Raw genomic sequence first — 21,555 nt, 5'->3', positions numbered from 1 at the left:
TGACAATGACCATTAAACAATGGTTTGATACTCCATACCATTTACCTTTAATTGCCTTCATAAATCTGTGCCCGGGGCCTATTTCTTACATGAATGCAAAATTCCAATCGGACCCTAATTGGAAACGCATGTTGAAGGGCCTCTATACAGCGCACCTCCAAAACCATGCAAAGTTGCACCGTCCGCCGTACAAACTATTTCCACCGCAGCTTCCTTGTGTCCTTAGGTAGGCAACCCGGCCTGGCAGGGATCTGCGCTTAGGGTACTTAAAATCATTATCTCCCTTGAGGTTGTCTTGGTGTTTCCAGCAGCCTCTGGTGGACAGAGTGACACACATGCACATATTTTAGCTGGGGCAGAAAATGAAGCCCTATATTTTCAGGACACTGTTCTCCTGCTAAGCCTCTGCCAAACAGTGATGCCAAGTCTGCTTATTATAAGCGACTTTGGGTTTGTTTTTATGTAAAGTCGCTTAAATAAAATATTGGTAGTTGCGGCTTGCTGTTTTTTGGGCTTGTTTCTAAAGTGTAGTTGCTTAGTTGGGCTTGCTTGTTGTTTAAACCAGTGTTTCTCAAATATGTTCATGTCATGGAGTGGACCCCCATTATGAACATATTTTGTGCCAGGGACCTATTTTCAAAAACAGCTGTCTGCTTGTTTCTCTCACAAAATCTGGCAACACTGCTGCCAAAACATGTTCAGCTTGACATTCCAATACTGACTAGAGACCAGCTGCTCAGAACAATGTCATCTGTAAATGTATCATAACTAACTAAAATCAGACTCCTCTGGCATGGGGGGATAATAAGAGACTCAATTCAATCCTATTTTATAATTGTCAAACAATAGTGTTGAGCAGGCAAAAACAGGCGATTTACAGCTTTTTACCTCTCTGCCCGGTAGAAACTTTCAAGGAGTTGGCGTGTAAAAGTACCATCTGAAAACGCTGGCTGTAGGGGGGATATTTGCACCACATGACGGCAAATTTGAAGTTGAAAAGGTTTAAAACAAACTTTTACCACAGGGTAGGAAGGCCCAGTATTTCCCAAAACGGTGGGTCGGGACCTACCCATTTTTATGGGTCGTGAGTAAACACCGGTATCCCTTTTTTCCTGCAACAAAAAAATATATATATATTCAAAAGAACTTCATACAGAAGTAGTGAAAATGGCAGATCTACAAGCTCACAACATGTGTTGTGAGCTTGTAGATTAGCTATTTTCACTAGTTTGGGTCCCGGGGAGACATCACATTTATATTTTGGGTCTCAAACTAAAAGGTTTGCGTCCCAAACACCTCACCTCAAAAAATGGTCTGCTCTGAGGTCACAGTGGCCTTGATGCCCCGCCCACACTGCCCCAGATGATTCCACTGTTTTCTTCTAGGTCTCTTTCCTGTCAATATGGGTTTTTAAACACCAGTGTCTTTTGTTGAGATTCTGAATTCTCTCCCCCTGACTCCCCATCTTCAAATGAGTCCAGTGACTGAGGGGCTGTGCGTGTATGAACTTTTAACTCAGTAGTTTCTACAGATATTGGCAATTGGTAAATGCAATAAATAAATAAAATGAAATAAACTGCTTATAATATGTTTACTTATTTCATTGATAGTTTTACTATGTATTGAAAGTATATAACATTTAATTTGATTATTTATTTCCGTGGATTTCAAATGATTGTTTGATTTGATGGCCTTATCCTGCCCTGGCATTTTGCCTTTGTGCTCTCGAAAATGTTACAACACCAAAGTGGCCTTGACCCTAAAATGACGAAATTCCAGGCCTGCCACAGAGGGAGGTTTTGTTATCCATTCTCCTACTTGGTTTTTAATTTTAGAATTGTAATTTAGGGACAGGCATCTTGCCAAATTCGACTGCAAAGTTTTATGCCCCGGAAAACGTTCAACTTTGTCCTATACGTTACCAATAGAAACAAACAAAAAGGTAACTTACTTCTACGTTACGATAATACTTTCACACTGCCATGTATGCAACCCATAAAGGGTACACACATTTGACATGACACAAAAAACTAAAACAAAAATACATACATAAAGACATATAAAGACAAGAGCAATGTCCACCACTCAGCCTACTCCTGGCCTAAACTCCTGATTAAGCCTCAATGTTGTCTGATGGACAAAGGACCTCTTCAGTTTGACCTTATTGTATGTTGGAACACCGTATCTCCTTCCTGAAGGCAGCATCCTATATTCTCCATACAAAACATGGCTAGTGTTTGAAGTGATATTCCTTGCCAACCTTAGCATACTGTTATTATACGTAGATGTATAGAGCCTCTGAAGTGGTTGTCCAACTATCTTTGAACAAATGTTCAGTTGCTGCAGCAGTTGTGACTTTAAGGCTATAGACAGACATCCATACCAGGTGGTACTACAGCACTGAACAACACTCATAATAACAGAAGTGAAAAACAAAAGAAGAATCTGTCTACTAGCACCAAAAGATCTCAGACGGCGAAGGAAATAGATTCTTTGCTTTGTCTTCTTACCCACTGATTCAATCTGGTCTTTCCATGACAAAAGATGGTCTATTGCTACCCCTAGGTATGTATACGAACATACCTGGTTGATCTGTTCACTATGAATAGTAATGGGGGATCTGTGTATCTCCAGTGGTGCACCAAAAACAATCTCGTCTGTCTTTTCTGTGTTAATGATAAGAGCGTTGTTATCACTCCACTCCACCACCTTATTTACTCCGAGTACCTATTTACTTCTGACCTATATTTGAGTCAAAATAGATTTTCTCCATTGAACAAGTCTATTTGATGCTTTATATAACCTGTAGCTATGTTTGATCATGAGCTGCAACAGAATTCCTTTGCCTTTATTTTTGTCTGGATATTTGGCGAGGATACATTCATTATATTTGGCTGCCGTAAAGCTGATATTAAGAAGTCTAAGTTTGTATGTCATGGCACACTGTTGGACATCATTTTAAATAGATGTGTATTTTAGCCTACATTATTTAAATAGAAGGCTCATTCTGGAGATAAACAGTCCCAAGGTTAGCAGCAATCTAATCTCTCAAGACAGATTCTGCTTTAAAAATAAATAAATAATACAATAATACATTTAAATGTTTTATGAAATGATAATAATAAGTTTCAAATGGATAGTTGGATACATTAACATTTAAAGGTAGGGTAAGTGATATTTTGGGGGTTAAACAAAATATTTTGGGTTTAAAAGTGATTCCAGTATTTTTTTGTGGCATTTTAAAGAATTTTTATTATCACAATAACATCGTTAATCACAATTATTTTGGCCACAATAATCGTGACATGACATTTTCATATCGTCCCATCCTTGACACCAAAATCTCTTCGCCGAAAATAGGCAATCTTACAAGCTCATAACGTGTCACGATGCATTGTAACGGGAGCTTGTAGATCTGCTATTTTTGGGTAGTATTCGAGTATTCATTTTTTTGCAAGCTCATTAATTTGCACTTTTTACTCCACTATATTTCTTGGAAGGGACTCTCGGTACCCAAACTTACAAAAAATATATTATGAATTAACCACTGTTTCACACTATTTCAAATATAGTGGAAATAGCTGATCTACAAGTAGATCTGCTATTTTCACTTTTTTTTCCTCCACTATTTTTGAAAATTCCAGAAGTCTTTCATTATTTCTTTTTTTTTTTTCTTCTTTTCTTTAAAAAAAAAGTTTTTTGTTAACATTCAAAATATTAACACAGCAATGCATTCATATTAAAAACAAAACACACCTCGCAATTTGAACTTTTGAACACTTGTTAGGGAGTATTTACTTGAGTGTATACCAACACTGATTCCTGGTCCTCCCCTGCCTGCCTGCCTGTCTCTCCTCACAGCAGAGGCAAAGGGGGGGATCATATTCGACCGTAACCCAAGTCCCAGGCTTCGCCGTTTCCCCCATGGGAAAGGGCGTGGACCCCTCTGTTCCGACCTGTGTTCTGTGTGACGCAGTTTCGGCTTACGTGCAACAGGTTTTTGAAATGGACTCTTCCTTCGGCCCTGCCAGGCCTCCCATAAACCCCACCTGTGTGCTGTCGTCTTACACAATGTCTCCTTTGTTGCCAGCTCATAGTTGTGTGGGATCGCTGTTATTTGAGAGGCGCGGGGGCCAGTCGATTCAGGTAAGAGGGAAGATGGCTCCCATTGTTGCCCTCTCGCTCGCTCGCTATACCGACTCCTCGGTAGTCGGGGCTGAATCAGCGCCGTGCCCGTTGGTTCTCGCAAAATCTCTCTTTAATTTAATTAATCGAACGGCAAGATCAGATTTAGGGCAACTGTCGATTACCTAGCGATGATTCTGTCCATTTACTTTTTAATTGAATAATTGAGAAGTGTTCTTTTTTATTTATATATATATCAACAAATCGACTGAAAAAAATAATTAAATAATTATCAATTAATACAAATAATTGACTGTAAATGTATTACTCTGATTAACCACTTAATCCCTGTTTTCTACTGACAACAATTGTGAAAGTACCCGATCTACAAGCTCACAGCGTGTTGCGGCGTGCCGCGTCGCGACTTATTGTGAGCTTGTAGATCTGCTATTTTCTTTTGTAAAAAAGAAAAGAAAAATAATGAAAAAAGGGACATTTCAAATTTCCCACAAGATCTATAATTCTTTTAATCAAAGTCGATTATCGATTTATTTTCTTATGATTGATTAAAGTGATCGGTTTGATTAACTGTCACACACCTCATCCGATTCCTGTCTTTTCTTCTCCTGTCTTTCTTTTTTTGCGTGCTTCTTACAGTGGATGGGTGCGGCGAGGAGCCGTAGGAGAGAATGGATATTCATATATTCATGCTCGGCACACACAAACACGCAACGCACGGCATTCCCCCCACTTTGTCACTAGTTTAAACTAGTTCAGACTAGTGACTGGTTCACGGTGACATCATCCCAAGTCTAGCTGGGAGCTCTCTTACTGTCTTTATTATATATCGTCACTGTTCGTCAACCTTGTATGTCCAAAACTGTTACTTTTCATGAAATGGGGACGGAAATTTCCAGAAATAGTGTAATATATGATAGGTAGCCTACTAGGTAGATAGACTACTGTAGGGTATTGCTGCTTGAACTACAAGTACTATTACTGCTACTAGAAGCGCGGCCGCTTGGGAATCGGGAGGTTTCCGGGTTCCATTCCCTGGCTCCCCCTGGGTTTGTCTAAAAGTGTCCTTGAGCAAGACACTGAACCCCGAACTCCTGCCGATGAGCAGGTTGATGCCGGTGGCCTTTCATGGTTTCCTCTGCCACTGTGTGTGTGTGTGTGTGTGTGTGTGTGTGTGTGTGTGTGTGTGTGTGTGTGTGTGTGTGTGTGTGTGTGTGTGTGTGTGTGTGTGTGTGTGTGTGTGTGTGTGTGTGTGTGTGTGTTGCACATTATACTGCACTTTGGGTAAAGGCTCTATATAAATGCACCATTTACCATTTAGCCACCACTTTGTAAAGTAATGTTTGGGGGCATTTTAACCCATTCAATCCGGGAACGCATACGGTGTCATTTTAGATTTCTTTGGCCATTCAAAAATAGCAGATATACAAGCTCATAGCGCGGCACTCTGTGCTATGAGCTTGTAGATCTGCTATTTTTGAGGGGGATTTTTTTTTAGAAAATTTGCAAATCCTTAAATATATATACAGTATATATACACTTTTAACTCCCTGGAACAAAATATTTTGAGATGGGGGTCCGGTCCGTGGCTAAATACATATCATTTTGGGGGACATGAAAAAGTTTGAGAACCACTAGCAAAATAGTTTTTTTTTACTGTTAGGATTTAGAAGACATTTGTAGAATCCCCAGAAGCAAAGATTTGAGGAAAAACATTTAGCTTAATTTTTTTTGAATATAAGATTTACCCACGATTTTTCAAAAAGAAAAATAGCAGATCTACCAGCTCATAGTGCGGCACTCGGTGCCGCGCTATGAGCTTGTATAGCTGCTATTTTTTAATAGCCAAAGAAAGTATAACATAATCGTTAAAGTGCGCTCCCGGTTTTAACGGGTTGAGCCTTTTATTCGACTGCACTTGCTGTAAAGAGACCGGGAAATGCAAAGAGACAGAGGAGGGGAATAACATCCAGCTAATGGAGTCAGGGCACTGTGCCCAGGTGGTACGCAGCCTAACCACTGGGATATCAGGTTGCCCCAACCAGCAACCACTTAGCGCACCTTAGCAACCACCTGACAACACCCTAGCAACCGCCTTCATTTGGGGTCTCTGGAGGGATGGCAATTGCCACCCCCTAGTGTTGACATTTAACCTCCAATTCAGTTATTTTATGCATATTTTCCCCAACTTTGAACATTTTTGGGATAATAATCCATCTACATGTGACATGTTATACGTATGTGTTTTCTTGTCTGTAACCATACATCTATTATCCACTTTCAACCTGGTACTCCTATTTTGGGCATGTCATTATAATGTGAACATTTTCAAACATCCCCACCTCCCCACCAAAGTAGCAAACATAATGGATCTACAAGCTCACAAGCTTGAACTTGTAGATCCACTATTTTTGCTTAAGTGGTAGGTAAGTTAACTCTCCCAGACAGTGCCAATGAAATAAAAAAAATATGTTCATACTGTGCCAGCAATTTCTTTAAAGTAAAAAAAAAAGTGCTCAGGAGCCGAGATACAGCCTTTTTCAGTAATAAGTTAAACAATAAGTGAATGGAGCACCAAATCTTCAAATGATGATATCTTGGGTTCTTTTAAACACCTTTTAAAAAAAAAGAAATTATAAAAAAATAAAATCGGGATAACTCGTTCTTGGCACTCAGAGAGTTAATTTTGCTGAAATGACGCTTCTGCACCAGGTGCACCCCCGTTTGTATGCGTAGAGCTGGCAAAAACTTCTGGGAACTCAGATTAGGCGCACCCTAACAGAAGCAACCGACCACCCCATCCTTGTAGGCTTGTTCTGATTGCAGATCGGATAGAATATCAGATCACTGATTGAAGGGAAGCTCACCGATAGTTTTTTTCCTACGCTGATCTAACTCTATCTCATTACCAAGATCTCAACATATTTGGAATCTCCAGATCAATGGATCTCAAACATTTTCATGTCCAGGATCCCCAAATTCAATTGATATGTATTTGGGCGTGTGCTCCATTTGAAAATATGTTTGTGGCAGGGACCCCCATAAAATGTGTGGTGTTAATAATTGTTCACAATCTTTGGATATTTTTTAATGGCTGATATATTAACAAATCCACTTTGAGAACCACTGGTCCAGAATACTACCACTCATACTTTCGCCTTCTATTATTGCCTATTGCCTTCCAACACCGTAACAATGACCTGCTCCACCTTAGCAACCACTTACTGAACCTTAGCAACTGCCTTTCCAATGACATAGCAACCACCTGCTGCTCCCTAGCAACTGCCTACTATGACAATTAAAGGCATAGTATGTAACTTTGCCCTGTGTTTGCATAACAATACAATAAATATATATTTTACCCATCATTTCCCTCATAGCAGCAGTTATCAGCCACTGGAGTAGTGTGGTGGTGTTTACCTGTAGAAACACATTGACCTCTCACTGTATTTTGGTGATTTCACTGTTTGTTTCGGTGTACGGGGACGTTTTTGTGTCTACCAAAACAAACAGCGAAAGCACCAAATACTCCCCGTCTTCACGTAATCACTTTTTTTCCCACATTATTTTTAAAACAGCGGAAAACATGTAATCTAAAAGCTCACAACAACAACAAGTCGCAATGAGCAAGAATAAGTGGGTTATCCTACATAATTTAGGAAAACTGTCTGTCACACACACGGAAAAAACGTCTGTCCCCTATGCTTTTCCTCAGCGGGTTGACTTAATTGATCTCAACTTGCACACAGGCATTGAGCATTAGCATACGCACAACATGACGACGAACGTTTTTCACTTCCCCAAAATGTAAGCTGTTTATTAGCGTTTTTGTGTTATCGCCGGAGATTGCCAGTTCGGCCTATGGCATCTGTCGTCGTCATGGTTACTTTCAGCCCCGGGTGTACTCTTGTCACGGTCCCAACCAGTGCGCTATAGCTACGGGGCTACTGGGCTGTCAGCTCTTGGTGCTAACAGCGTTGGCGTGTTGTCTGTTCCGCGACACCCGAGCATTCGCTGGGAGTCTACGACGACCTGCCTCACGGCTGCGGAGAAAAACCTCTTTCTGTGAATCACGATGTGTGTGTGTGACTGTGTGTGTGTGTGACTGTGTGTGTGAGATAACTGTCTAGCTCGAGCTAGGCAGAGCTCGAGTCATAGGAACACACGCCTTGCCCATACCTAACTCAAAAGTCTGCAAATACTTTGAGTGCGCACACCCCCGCGTATGGACTAGTTGGTTCTAAATGTCGGTTTCGATACATTTTTGATTAATTGCCCATCCCTAGATGAATGATTGTCACCTTGCTGTCTGGGGAGTATTTGTGCTCGCAGGGATGTGTCACTCATGCCACTAGAAACAGATGAACTACTATTCACTTGGACAAGAATGGCACCATTCACTACTTTTTTTGATGGGAGCACTTGGACCAGTTCAGACATAGTAATGAACTCGGATCGTGACTCAGCTTTTTTTTCCTCACACTTGTAAACACTCCAAAGGACCTAGACGCCTCTGAGTAGTGAGTATACTCAGTCAAACCACCTCAGGATACGGTCCGAGTACGGTTTGCTCCAAGGCTGCGCTGTGCTTCACTTAACCCATTGAGACCGGGAACGCGTCTGTGTCATTTTAAGATTTCTTTGGCTATTCAAAAATAGCAGATTTACAAGCTCATAGCGCGGCACAGAGTGCCACGCTATGAGCTTGTAGATCTGCTATTTTTTGAACAATTGTGGAAAATGTGTGAAAATCCTTGAATATATATGTTTTAAAGTGAACATTTTTAACTCCGATCTGTGCTTCTGGGGGTCCCTGGAACAACATATTTTGAGATGGGGGTCTGCAGCCAAATGCATATCATTTTGGGGGCCCTAGACATGAAAAAGTTTGAGAACCACTGATTATAGCAACATAAGTTTTTTCAAAAAACTATTAGGATTTAGAAGCTAAGATTTGAGTAACAAATGTTCGCTTTAAAGAATGTATATTCAAAGATTTGCACACATTTTCATGATTTATAAAAAAAAATTGCAGATCTACAAGCTCATAGCGCCGCACTATGAGCTTGTAGATCTGCTATTTTTGAATATCCAAAGTGTAAGATAATGGTTAAAGTGATAACAGCCAAAAAGTGTGAGTGCAAAAACGTTTCAGGCACACTGACCCTTCATCAGGTATCTGGTTACCTCAGGATCAGGGAAGGTCAGAGCGACCGAAACGTATTTCCATTAACTCGTGAGTGAAGACAGTGTGCAGGATTTATTTTTTCCTGTCTCATGCGTTGACTGCCTACTCCTACGCACCTGTCCTTTTGAAGTAGGTGTAACGAAGGACCGTTTCAACTTAAGCCCTCTAGGCTGGCTGTAGACCAGCTGTCATCAATGTTTTTTTCAAGCCAAGCACCCCTTACCTGAGAGAGAGAGAGAGAGAGAGAGATGAAGCAGGGAAACCCACTACATACACTACATGTTGTATAAAATAGTTTTGCAGATTAAACGTTTTCATAGATTTCATAGATAGCTTCATAGCCTTGTGAAGTGTTGTGTAAATTCATGTTTTGTTAACGCTTGTTAATGTTTGATTCATACATGATACACCAAACCTCTGAAAATAGCCGATCTACAAGTTTCTAGAGTGTACAAATGGAACCAAATATGGGTCCATGATTTGGTTCTATTTGTACACTCTCAAGAGTTACAGACCCAAGCCCCCAGAACGACGGTAGAACAGTGAAGCGGCCAAGCCTGGTGGTCAAATCTGATATTGCAACACTTCCACATTTTGCACGTGCATCTGCCGTTTGTGCGCCTGCTCACGACGCGTCACGACCCAAATATTGCATAGACCCAATGGAACCAATCTGGAACCAATATTGTACTTGCGAGTGCTTCAAAACGCCACTGAGCAACTTTCATTGAAATGAATAGCTGGGGTCGGGGCAATCCGCCCTCTAGATATATTATAACTCTATGTAACAGACCAGTAAGAGTCCATTATGGACCGCTTTTGGTCCCTAGACCCAACGCTTAACTCTGCTCTCTCTGTGCCTCTCCCACCTCTCCCGACCCCCCCCTCACCCACCCTACAGAGACGGCCTGCGGGGTCTGCAGAAGATGGACGAGCGGCCCGAGGACCGCATGATCCGCGAGAAGCTGAAGGCCACGTGCATGCCCACCTGGAAGCACGAGTGGCTGGAGCGACGCAACCGCAGAGGGCCTGTGGTGAGCGGGACTTGAACCTATATCTATCCCCATCATGAACTGGTTCCGAAACCCAGTCATTTTAGATTTCTTTGGGCTATTAAAAAATAGCAGATATACAAGCTCATAGCTCATTTTTGAAATATAATCGTGTAAATATTTTGAGAATGGGGGGGGGGGTCCGTGGACAAATAACTGTCATTTTCGGAGGTCCTTGACATGAAAAAAGTTTGAGAACCACTAATATTAATGCAACATATATATATATTTTTAAAACTGGTATTTGTAGAATCCCCAGAAGCAAAGATTTGAGTAAAAAAAAATCGCTTTAAAAAACATATATTCACAGATCTTATTCACAGATATTATTCAAAAAATAATAATAGCAGATATACGAGCTCATAGCGCGGCACTCGGCGCCGCGCTATGAGCTTGTAGATCTGCTATTTTTGAATAGCCAAAGACATCTAAAATGAAACGGCTATCGCAATGACACTTGGTTGTAGGTTTGGGTTGTATAGTTGCTTTCACATGGTGTGATATCTTATTCCGTCGCATCGTAGATTTTCCTCATTGACTTGTGAATCTGAAAAGCCTTAAACGAATGCAAACAAAGCTGATTCTGTCTATGTAACATTACAAAACCCCAGTACTACCTTGTTCTTTTCTTTTTTCTTTTCGTCCTAATAACAAATGGCTAAATCAACATGAAGTTGGACAGTTTCTACTGGGTTTTGTGATGTTATAATGTTGTCAGAACCAGCTTTGTTTGCGTTTTGTTTATGTTTATGTGCTAAAAGAGTCACTCACTGTCCTCACTCATTGAGGATCATTGAGGATTATCAATTTCGAAGCAATGGAGCAATATATTTGACCAATTGGACTAGTTACATCATGACAAGGTAACTGCACGACCAAACCTACCAAAATGCCATTGCGCTATAAGGCTGATTCACATTTTTTTTGACACCTCACTCAAAATGCAATGAATGAAGTTCACTTAAAATTTTCATTGTATCAGTGAAATAAATACATTTAAAAAGCTGTTTATTTCACAAAATGTCTAAATTTTAAAAAAAAAGATTGGTATTTACAAATGACCAATATTTGTAGCAACTCCTGACTGAAAAGTTCCTACACACACAGTCCTGGACTAATTGGAGTCACTGGACTCATTTGAAGATGTGGAATGAGGGGGGAGTTGAGAATTCCGGAATGTCAACAAAAGACACCTGTGTCTAAGAACTGGAAAGAGCCAGAGACTACACTGCAATCAGCCGGGGGAGTGCAGGTGTGGGTATGAAGGTCACTGTGACCTCAGGGCTTATCGTGTTTTTGAGGGGCAGAAGGCTAAAGCGAGGCCTTCATGAAATCCCCCCTGCCCTGGAGAGTCAGTCTTGTCCGAGGCTATCATTCATAAATTGGATGAAATTGGGCGTGTAAACAGCATTGCTGTCTGGCAGAAACCTCATATCTCCGTATTTAAACTTTTTCGTGAATTAATGCCCTACTTTGTCCTACTACAGTGTCACAAAAGTAGCAAAATTAGCCGATGTACAAGCTCAAAACGCGTTGCACCGTGGCACGTTTTGAGCTTGTAGATGGGCTATTTTCAAACATTTTAGTACTTTTAGTACATTTTGATACCAATACTTTTGTACTTTCACTTTTGCATTGACAAAGCATTGTCAGACTCCATTGTCAGACGCATTGCAAGCTTGTAGAGTTGCTATTTTCAAAAGATGTATACATTTGAAAACTTGAAATGGGACATTCTGCATAATGAGTACTTTCTACTTTCAGTACTTTAAGTACATTTTGATGCCAATACTTTTGTACTTTTACTCAAGTAAATGTTTAATTCCGGACTTTTACTTGTAACAGAGTAGTTCTACATTGCAGTATTGATACTTTTACCTTAGTAAAACATTTGAGTACTTTTTCCACCACTGGAAAGTATTGCCTAAACATCAAGTCAGAAGTCACAACGTCCTTTTCTCATCCCCTGCCAAGGTGGTGAAAGCGATCCCCCATCAGCCAGTGGGGAGTGAAGCGGCCCCCCAAGGGGGCGAGGGGGGATCGGACGCAGCGCGTCCAGGCGCCGCGTCCCAAAGCCGCGGCCGCCGCAGTCCGTCGCCAGGAGGACCCCCGTCTAACTCTGGCAAAGCCTGCGGGAAGCCCGAGTCGCCTGGCGTTCGCAGGAGGAGGGCGTCTCCAGTCCCGGTGAGTTTCCCCAACCATTGGTCGTTTGTCAGTAGTCAGTGCTGCATGATTTGGGAACGTTCCGGACCGGTTGGCAAACCCCACCCCCCCCGAGTGGAATGAGGAGATTTTAGACTGCAGGAGCAGCTCTGTTAACCCCATGCATCCCTCTGATAATGATATAGAATATATATGATAGAATATATTGAGATAATGATTATTCTGGAATTGGTCGCTTTCATGGCTGTTTCCTCAGCAATAAACTATCCGTTCCTCTTCTTTATTTCAATGGATTAAGTAATAGCTGTCTGCCAGCCTGCAGATGGATGGATCATGGATGCTATATTGATAATTCTCATCACCAAATGCCTAGTCTCAGTAGTCTGTACTGTCATATATCTCACGTGAGTATCAAGTACTGTACTCGACTATTCCGCCAAAATTTAGAACGGTACATACCTAAATTTGTAAACTTTATAGGGCATGTGAGAACGCCTCTCCTACTGCACAAATGCACAAAAGCTGTCTTTTATATTGTGTTTTCTTAGTAACAGCGTCCTGTCACTAACTGCGTGGCATAACATACAGCAAGGCCCACCTATGTACCTTTTCAAGCAGGCGTGATTCAGCCAGTGGAGACAGTCGGGGGCGGGGTTTGCCAACCGGTTCTGTACGTTCCCAAATCACGCGTCAGTACTAGGGTGTTGAATTTCGGTTCCGTGTAGGAACCAAATCCAAATTTTTGGGGACCGTAAAAAGGAAGGAATTGGAATCAATAAAATCAGAATCATTTAAGGGTCCAATATTTCTCCTGTAAATAAATAATGAACAGCCAAATTCACTTTAAGAGAGCATTAACCACATCCTCATTCTGGGGTTGAACCTTAGCCGAAAAAACAGCCGATCTACAAGCTCTTGTTGCAACGCATTGTGAGCTTGTTGATCTGCTATATTTAGCGGAGGTCCAGTGGGCACCTAAACCTTATGGGCACCTCAACGCTAAATTAGCCGCCTAAAAAAAGTATAAATGTGTGCTTTGGAAAATGTTCAGAATTCTTTTAAAGAATACATGATTTTACATTATGATCATTATCATACCAAAATTACCCTTCAACATCTGGTTTATCCCCAAAGTGACTGGATATCACAGTTATTGTGCCTTAAATGTAATAACAAATGTATACATCAAATATGTATATGTATCAAATCAAATATTAAATAAATATATATTTAAAGAAACGCTGCAGTGGGCCCCACTACTCCGGTTACTGCTGGAAAACAGGAGGGAGGCCCTAGTTTTATCGCCCTGGGGGGACCCTCCGGACCACCAAGTATAGGGTTTGAAGTGGTTGGGACCACAATTTTTGACTCGAACCCCTCGGCCTGTCAGCGGGGCTCCCGGTCAGGTTCTAACTAGATTTTCAGGTTGTATTGTTCGTAAGGTAAAGCTCCTTGCTAAACATGAATGACCTCTTTCTGCCATTATGGCACTTCTGGGTCACTCGGGTCTCTTGTCTGTCCCACGGGCTCCTCTCTTTAAAACGCTCAAAAACAAAAGACCCCCGCGGCCCCTCCCCCCCGCCTCTATTGACCCTTTAAAATCTCTGCCGACATGTTCTTTGCTCCTAATGTTTGCACGGTTGTACAGCACTTTGCTCTCACTGCAGGGTTTTCTCTTTTTTTTCCAGCGGTGGAAGACGTACTCGGATTAGTTTTTTTTTTTACTTGAGTAAATGGAGCAATACCACAATGTTCAAACATTCTGCTACATGTCCTACGTTCAGAGTAAATGTACAAAAGTGTTAGCATCCAGTGGTGGAAAGTAACTAAGTACATTTACTCAAGTACTGTACTTAAGTACAATTTTGAGGTATTTTTTACTTTAGTGGAGGATTTCCAATTTTCAGTACTTTTACTTCTCAGAGGAAAATATTGTACTTTTACTCCACTACAATTATTTGAAAGCTTTAGTTACTAGTTACTTTGCAGATATCAATTAACATACATTAACCCCTTTAGCCCTATTTTATACCTAGGCTATTTGAAAATAGACGATCTAAAAGCTCACGAAGCGACACGTTGTGAGCTTGTAGATCTGTATACTAGATATGTATACTAGATATAGACATCTATATCTGTATACTAGATATAGATGTATACTAGATCTGTATACTTTTGTACTTTTATTCAAGTACATTTTGAATTCCGGACTTTTACTTGTAACAGAGTATTTCTACATTGCAGTATTGATACTTTTACTTGTAACAGAGTATTTCTACATTGCAGTATTGATACTTTTACTTAAGTAAAACATTTGAGCACTTTTTCCACCACAAAACATACTTACATTACCAAAACATTGCTGTCGAGCAGAAACCTCTTAATCTCCATATATTAACTTTATGTGTGTTTTCGTAAATTAACGCCATCATAGTCACACAAAAGTAGCTGATCTATCACACCGCGTTTTAAGCTTGTATCTGCTACTTTTGATCATTTTGAATTTGAATTTCAGACAGTTTTAGACATATGAGGTTTCCATCCGACAGACGAAAAGTTAATGTAAATGTATGTAGAATGGTCCCTTTCAAAATCAATTACACACCCCATGAAGCATTGAATTGATGGAGATGTTTTTTTGTTTTTATCGCATTCCTAAGACAATAATTTGATAACCGGTGGTCTCTCCGGGAGGAGACCCAAAGAGTCATGAATTCAATGCTTCATGGGGTGTGCAATTGATCGAAAATAAGCCGGTTTTTTTTTTTGAACTTTTTGGGTGAACTACTCCTTTAAGTACAGTAAATGTACTTGGTTACTTCCCACCACTGGAATGCTCCTCATGAATAGAGTTGTCTTGACTTGTACAGCCAGTCAACACGGTGCACTGTGGTTTTAGCTGTAAATCACTGCATTAAAAGATTTGCTGTTCCCTCAAAGATGCCTCAAGACGGTGGTTCTCAAGCATTTTTATGCCAAGGACCCCCATCTGAAAATATTTGTGCCAGGGACCCCATTAAAAATAGCTGACGTCTATAGGGTTTAGAACTGATTAACACATTTCTGCTGGGAACCCCCTGGAACCCTCCTCGAGGACCCCTGGGGGTCCCCAGACCGCACTTTGAGAACCAGTGGTTTACAGTTATAGTTTTAAGTCGGTGGTTCCCAGACGTTTTAGCTCGAGACACAAAAGAGACATTTTATGTCTCCCCGGGACCCAAAGTAGTGAAAAAAAGCTGATGTACAAGCTCACACGTTGTGAGCTTGTAGATCGGCTATTTTCACTACTTTTTAAACGTTTATTTTTTATTTTGTATTGATGGCATCTCTTTAATTTATAAAATTCCTTTTATAGATTTATTGATTTATTATTTTTGTTGTTGAAATGTTTTAAAATCTAAACCCCCCCCCCCCCCCCCAAAAAAAGGCATTTAAAAAGGGGTTATTTTCTCACAACCCATAAAAATGGGTCCGCTGTCTGGGAAACAGCGGTTTAAGTTATACTTAACGTGTCTGTTTTGTTCTAGTTTTGGTTATTTCGTTTAGTTTACTATAACAACCCTGGATCGGCTGCCTTTAACCAAAAGCTGCGTGTTTTTTTTGTCAGTTTCAGAGCGGGCGGGTGACGCCGCCGAGGAGAGCGCCCTCCCCCGACGGCTTCTCGCCCTACAGCCCCGAGGAGACCAACCGCCGCGTGCACAAAGTGATGAGAGCCCGTCTCTACCTGCTGCAGCAGATCGGACCCAACTCCTTCCTGATCGGAGGAGACAGCCCCGACAACAAGTACCGCGTCTTCATCGGACCGCAGGTACCTAGCCCACAAGTTCCCACGCTCTAGAGCAGTGGTTCTTTTTCATGCCAAGGACCCCTAAATTGATATACATTTGGCCGCGGACCTCCATCTGAAAACGTTTTGTGCCAGGGACCCCTAGAAGCAAAGATTTGAGTTACAAACGTTCGCTTTAAAAAATATATGTTCAAAGATTTGAACACATTTTTCCAAAATAGCAGATCTACAAGCTCATAGCGCGGCTATGAGCTTGTAGATCTGCTATTTTTGAATAGCCAAAGCTAAGTGCTTAAAATGATTGTGACGCGTTGTTAACTCATTTCGCTGGGGACCCCCTGGTACCCCCCCCCAAGGACCACTGGTGGTCCCCGTACCACTGGTTGAGAACCACTTGCTCTAGAGCATTAACGGGGAAATGGCAGATCCCCGCCATGCCGGGTTGTCTACCCGGGACGACAGTCCCATAGTCAATCGGAATGGAATCTGTGAAAGTGTTGACTGATACATCTTGATCACATGACTCCAGAGATAATGGGTACCGGTTTGTGTGAGTTTTGGGCAAACGTTGTTTGGAGTAATAGCAAAAAGTGTGTTTTGAAGAAAACATAAAGTGCTCAGTCTGGCACAAAATGGCTGGAGCCCGTATGGGGAGTTGCATCATGATCCTAGGAATCCAGGGAACAAAGGATTTTGATTGCGCCACCTAGGGTTCAAGAGTGAACAGCATTTTGTTGCTGTCGGGCAGAAACCAGCTTTCTCTATTTTTCATCATTTTTTATAAATCTGTGCTATTGAACACTGTGTGTGATTTTTTACAAATATTGAACCAATGAAAAGTATTAAAAAGTGCTTCTGACTAAACCTACTAACTCCATTGGATCCATTCCTCAAACTGTCGTTCAAACCTCTATGGTTCAAACCAGCCAACTCCTACTTGTGGAGTTAGGTGGTTTGTCCCCCATTGATTAGAATGGTGAAGTCAGACGGAAAAAATACTCCACATTTGATCATTAATCTCTACATTAATGGTCAAAACCACCTAACTTCACTTGAGCTGTATTTGGGTAAAGTAATAATAATATAAGGACACATTCAAGTATCTGACCATGTATAAAGTCACCATACCAACTTTGATGAGGCAGTGTTCTAAACACATGTTTTGTTTTGTTTTGTTTTTCTGAAAAGTGAATATTTTGGACTTTTTGCCCGACGGCAGAGATATTTCGATTGTAACTGTTATGTAACGTTGCTTAATTAATGATTGATTTCTTTATTTTTGCGTCATGCACCAAAGGTGGCCAGCCCACATGAACTTACAGGACACGACATATAAATCAATGCATAGGTGTACAATATAGAAAAACACTGTTTTTCAAACTCCCTTTTAGACATTTTAAAAAGAAAATAACTTTCCTAAAACATAATTCAATGGACAATAAAACAAAAATGTTATTTCATTTTCGATTTCTTCGAAGTCACACAAACAAATTCTATCCTCCTCAGGAATGAGTGAAAGTGTGACTGTGTCTCTGCTCTGTGTAGACGTGTAGCTGTGGTCGGGGGGCGTTCTGCATCCATGTCCTGTTCGTCATGCTGAGGGTCTTCCAGCTGGAGCCCTCGGACCCCCTGCTGTGGAGGAAGACACTCAAAAACTTTGAGGTAAGCGTTTTACACCCTCCATCAGCATCATTCCGTCTGACGTACACTCACAGGTTGGTGCCAAGAATTGGCATAATGACTAAATTGGGGAGAAAAAGGGAAAAAGAAAAGGAAACATTTCAAATAGAACTTATGAAATGGGACAATAGGCTCTATGCACAGAAGCCATATTGGAAAGAAATTGGGCCTCTTCTTACTTCCTTCACAGGTGTTACCAATGATTCTAATGAAGGCTCTCTTCCATTCTGGCCAAACAGAGTCAGGGTGCTGATATTGTGCATTTTGGGCTCACTGGAAACACTCTGCTACACCAATGGGTCTCAAAGTGTGGTCCAGGGACCCTCATGGTTCCTTGAGGGGGTTATAAATGGTCCCTTACGGGTGTGTAACGCTGAGAGTGTACAAATGGAACCAAATGGACCCGTAAGGGTCCATTTGGTTCCATTTGTACACTCTCAGAGTTATGGGGGTCCTTGAAATTAAAAGGATTGTGAACCACTGTGCTACATGAAATGGAACAGAGCCTTCATTAGAATCATTGGTAACACCTGTGAAGGAAGTAAGGAAGAGGCCCAATTTCTTTCCAATATGGTTGCTGTGCATAGAGCCTATTTTCGTACTTTGAGTACTTTAACTTTTGTATTATGATGCCAATACTTTTCAACTTTTACTTAGGCAAAATTTTGAATACAGGCCTTTTACTTGTGTGAGTATGTTTTGTTAACTGTTAGTATATTTGATTGTATTGCTACTTTGTGGTATTGGTACTTGTTCTCAAGTAGTTCTTGTTCCTCCACTGTGGTTGTCCAGGTGGAGAGCTTGTTCCAGAAGTACCACAGTCGGCGGAGCTCCCGGATCAAGGCTCCCTCCCGCAACACCATCCAGAAGTTTGTGTCCCGCATGTCCAACCCACACGCGGCCGCGGGACCGTCCAGCACCGCTGTCAACAGCAACGAGAACAGGTGATGTTCACACACACACACACACACACACACACACACACACACACACACACACACACACACACACACACACACACACACATGCACACACACACACACACACACACACACACACACACACACACACACACACACACACACACACACACACACACACACACACACACCAAGGCTATAATAGTTTTGGATTTTTCATTTTAGTTTAGTCTTAGTTCGTTTTGAATATATATTTTTCCCAATTCAGTTGGTTTTAATTTGTTTTTTGAGCAGATTTGCTAGTTTTTATTTTTGAAAATGCTACTAGTTTTAGTTTTTATTAGTTTTAGTTTTTTTTATGCTTTGGGTTATTTGTCAGGTGCAGGATTGAATAGGTATTGTGTGATAAAAACTTAACAAAAGATATTATTAAAAAATGTATTCAGTTACAGATGAACCACCAACCGTCCACAAACGAAAACTAAGGGCATTTTGTCCATAATTTCAGTTAGTTTTGTAAACACACAAGTAAGACGCGCGAACGCGGGAAGCGAACGCCAAAAAAAATAAATAATAATGAAAAGAAATCATCTAAAACCAATAACCAATAAAAAATATATATAAAAAATAGAAACAAATTCTGCGTTAAAAGGAGCATCTTAGACAAATACAAATTCACAAAAAAAAAACTTTGAATGTTTTTGAACAATTCAACAAAGTGTTTGAAGTGCCTGTTTCACCCACTTCCGGGGGGCGGAGCCAAAATCCGAGCCCGAATTATTTGTTCGTAGACCCCCACTTAGGGGGGGTAGAAAAAGTTTGGGAGCGATTCGGGCACTTTTCATTTAACATGGGGTTTCAATGGGGAGTTTTTAGGAGCCTTCTCCGGGGCGTGGCTTCCGGGGGAAGGGGCGGGCTTAAACGCAACCTTGACAGGTGTGTTCAGTTTTCAAAGACCTTTCATTTGATGTATGGTACGTCTATATTGGACATTTACTTGGCTGCACACAGGGTTGAGGATTTGAGCCACACATACTGCACACAGAGATACAGAGACATACTGCACACAGAGAGAGACACAACCCGAGCACGGTTTCATAGTAAGCTCCACTTGCGCGGAGGCGCGCCTCCTTCCGCTGCGTTCGCAACGATACAGTTTCAGTTAGTTATCGTTTATTTATTTGTATTGTAGTTTTTATTTGGTTCTATTTGTACACTCTCAGAGTTACAGACCTGTAAGGGTCCATATGGTTCTATTTGTACACTCTTAGAGTTACAGACCTGCAAGGGTCCATATGGAACCACCCATAGGAACCGTTAAGGAATCGGACTGTTAAGAGAGAATTGTTAAGGAACCGGAATCGTAAAAATCCTAAAGGAGATACAAGGATTTCTTCCTGACGTTGGACATTGTCTTTTATCCTGTGTGTGTGTGTGTGTGTGTGTGTGTGTGTGTGTGTGTGTGTGTGTGTGTGTGTGTGTGTGTGTGTGTGTGTGTGTGTGTGTGTGTGTGTGTGTGTGTGTGTGTGTGTGTGTGTGTGTGTGTGTGTGTGTGTGTGTGTGTGTGTACATGTTGTGCTGGTGTGTGTGTGTGTGTACATGTTGTGCTGGTGTGTGTGTGTGTGTGTGTGTGCAGTCTGAAGGACGAGGAGGAGCAGATGTGTCCCATCTGCCTGCTGGACATGCTGGACGAGGAGAGCCTGACGGTGTGCGAGGAAGGCTGCCGCAACAAGCTGCACCACCACTGCATGTCCATCTGTGAGTGGCACACAGTAAATGACCCCTTTAAAGCGATAGTTCACCCCCAAAATGACCTTTTTTATATATTGATTAGTCACTCCATGGAGACTTAAATTCATGGATATTTTTTTTGTTTTTGTCGCATTCCTATGTCAATAATTTGATGACCGGCAGCGGTTCCGGTAGGAGACACAAAGAGTCTCCGTTGTGTCTCCTACCGGAACCGCTGCCTACCGGTCCGCTGGTCGTCAAATTATTGGCTTAGGAATGCGACAAAAACGAAAACATGAATTGAAGTCTCCATGGAGTGACTAATCGAATTAAAGTGAAATATGTCTTTAAACCACTTAAACCCCAGCATCCGTATTGTGGGGAAAGCTTTCGCAGAAAATAGCAGATCGACAAGCTCACAACGCGCCGCAGCTGCGACCCGTTGTCGATCCGCTATTTCCCGCAAAGACATTTAATGTATAGAGTGAAAACAGAAAAGACGCTATTCAATTACTCCTGGCCTATAAAGCCTTAAATGGACATGCTCCATCCTACATGTCCAGTCTAATAAAACCTTACATCCCTGGACGACCACTAGCTCCCAGGATGCTGGTCTCCTCACAGTCACAACACATAATAAAAACAGTTGGGGGCAGAGCATTCACACGTCGTGCCCCCTATCTCTGGAATGCTCTCCCTACAGCTGATGCCGACTCTTTGGACATTTCTTTATCTATACTAAAAACCCATCTTTTTTCCTTGCACTATGGTTCCCCCTAGTTTTATTGAATTCATTGCTGTTTCTTTGCTACTGTGTTTTTGTTGTATGACCTCTTGTGAAGTGCACAGAGACCCCTTGGGGTGATGTTGCACATTAAATAAATAAAGAAA

General features: G+C 41.4%; 1 protein-coding gene across 1 annotated transcript in view; it reads left to right on the top strand.

Moving 5' to 3' along the window:
* Positions 1–21,555, top strand: part of map3k1 (mitogen-activated protein kinase kinase kinase 1, E3 ubiquitin protein ligase) — a gene marked incomplete at its 5' end in the record, with an annotated part of 57,715 nt that overhangs the window by 12,883 nt on the left and 23,277 nt on the right. Inside the window, 6 exons of the mRNA XM_080419447.1 lie at positions 10,233–10,365; positions 12,358–12,567; positions 16,154–16,354; positions 17,879–17,995; positions 18,806–18,957; positions 20,570–20,691. Of these exons, the coding sequence (XP_080275573.1) occupies positions 10,233–10,365; positions 12,358–12,567; positions 16,154–16,354; positions 17,879–17,995; positions 18,806–18,957; positions 20,570–20,691 (935 nt within the window). The remainder of the gene's footprint in view (positions 1–10,232; positions 10,366–12,357; positions 12,568–16,153; positions 16,355–17,878; positions 17,996–18,805; positions 18,958–20,569; positions 20,692–21,555) is intronic.

Source organism: Gymnoscopelus braueri, assembly GCF_963280865.1.
Source record: "Gymnoscopelus braueri genome assembly, chromosome: 22".
NCBI lineage: Eukaryota > Metazoa > Chordata > Actinopteri > Myctophiformes > Myctophidae > Gymnoscopelus > Gymnoscopelus braueri.
The sequence above is the reverse complement of the archived record's forward strand: the minus strand, read 5'-3'. Positions and strand labels throughout refer to the sequence as shown.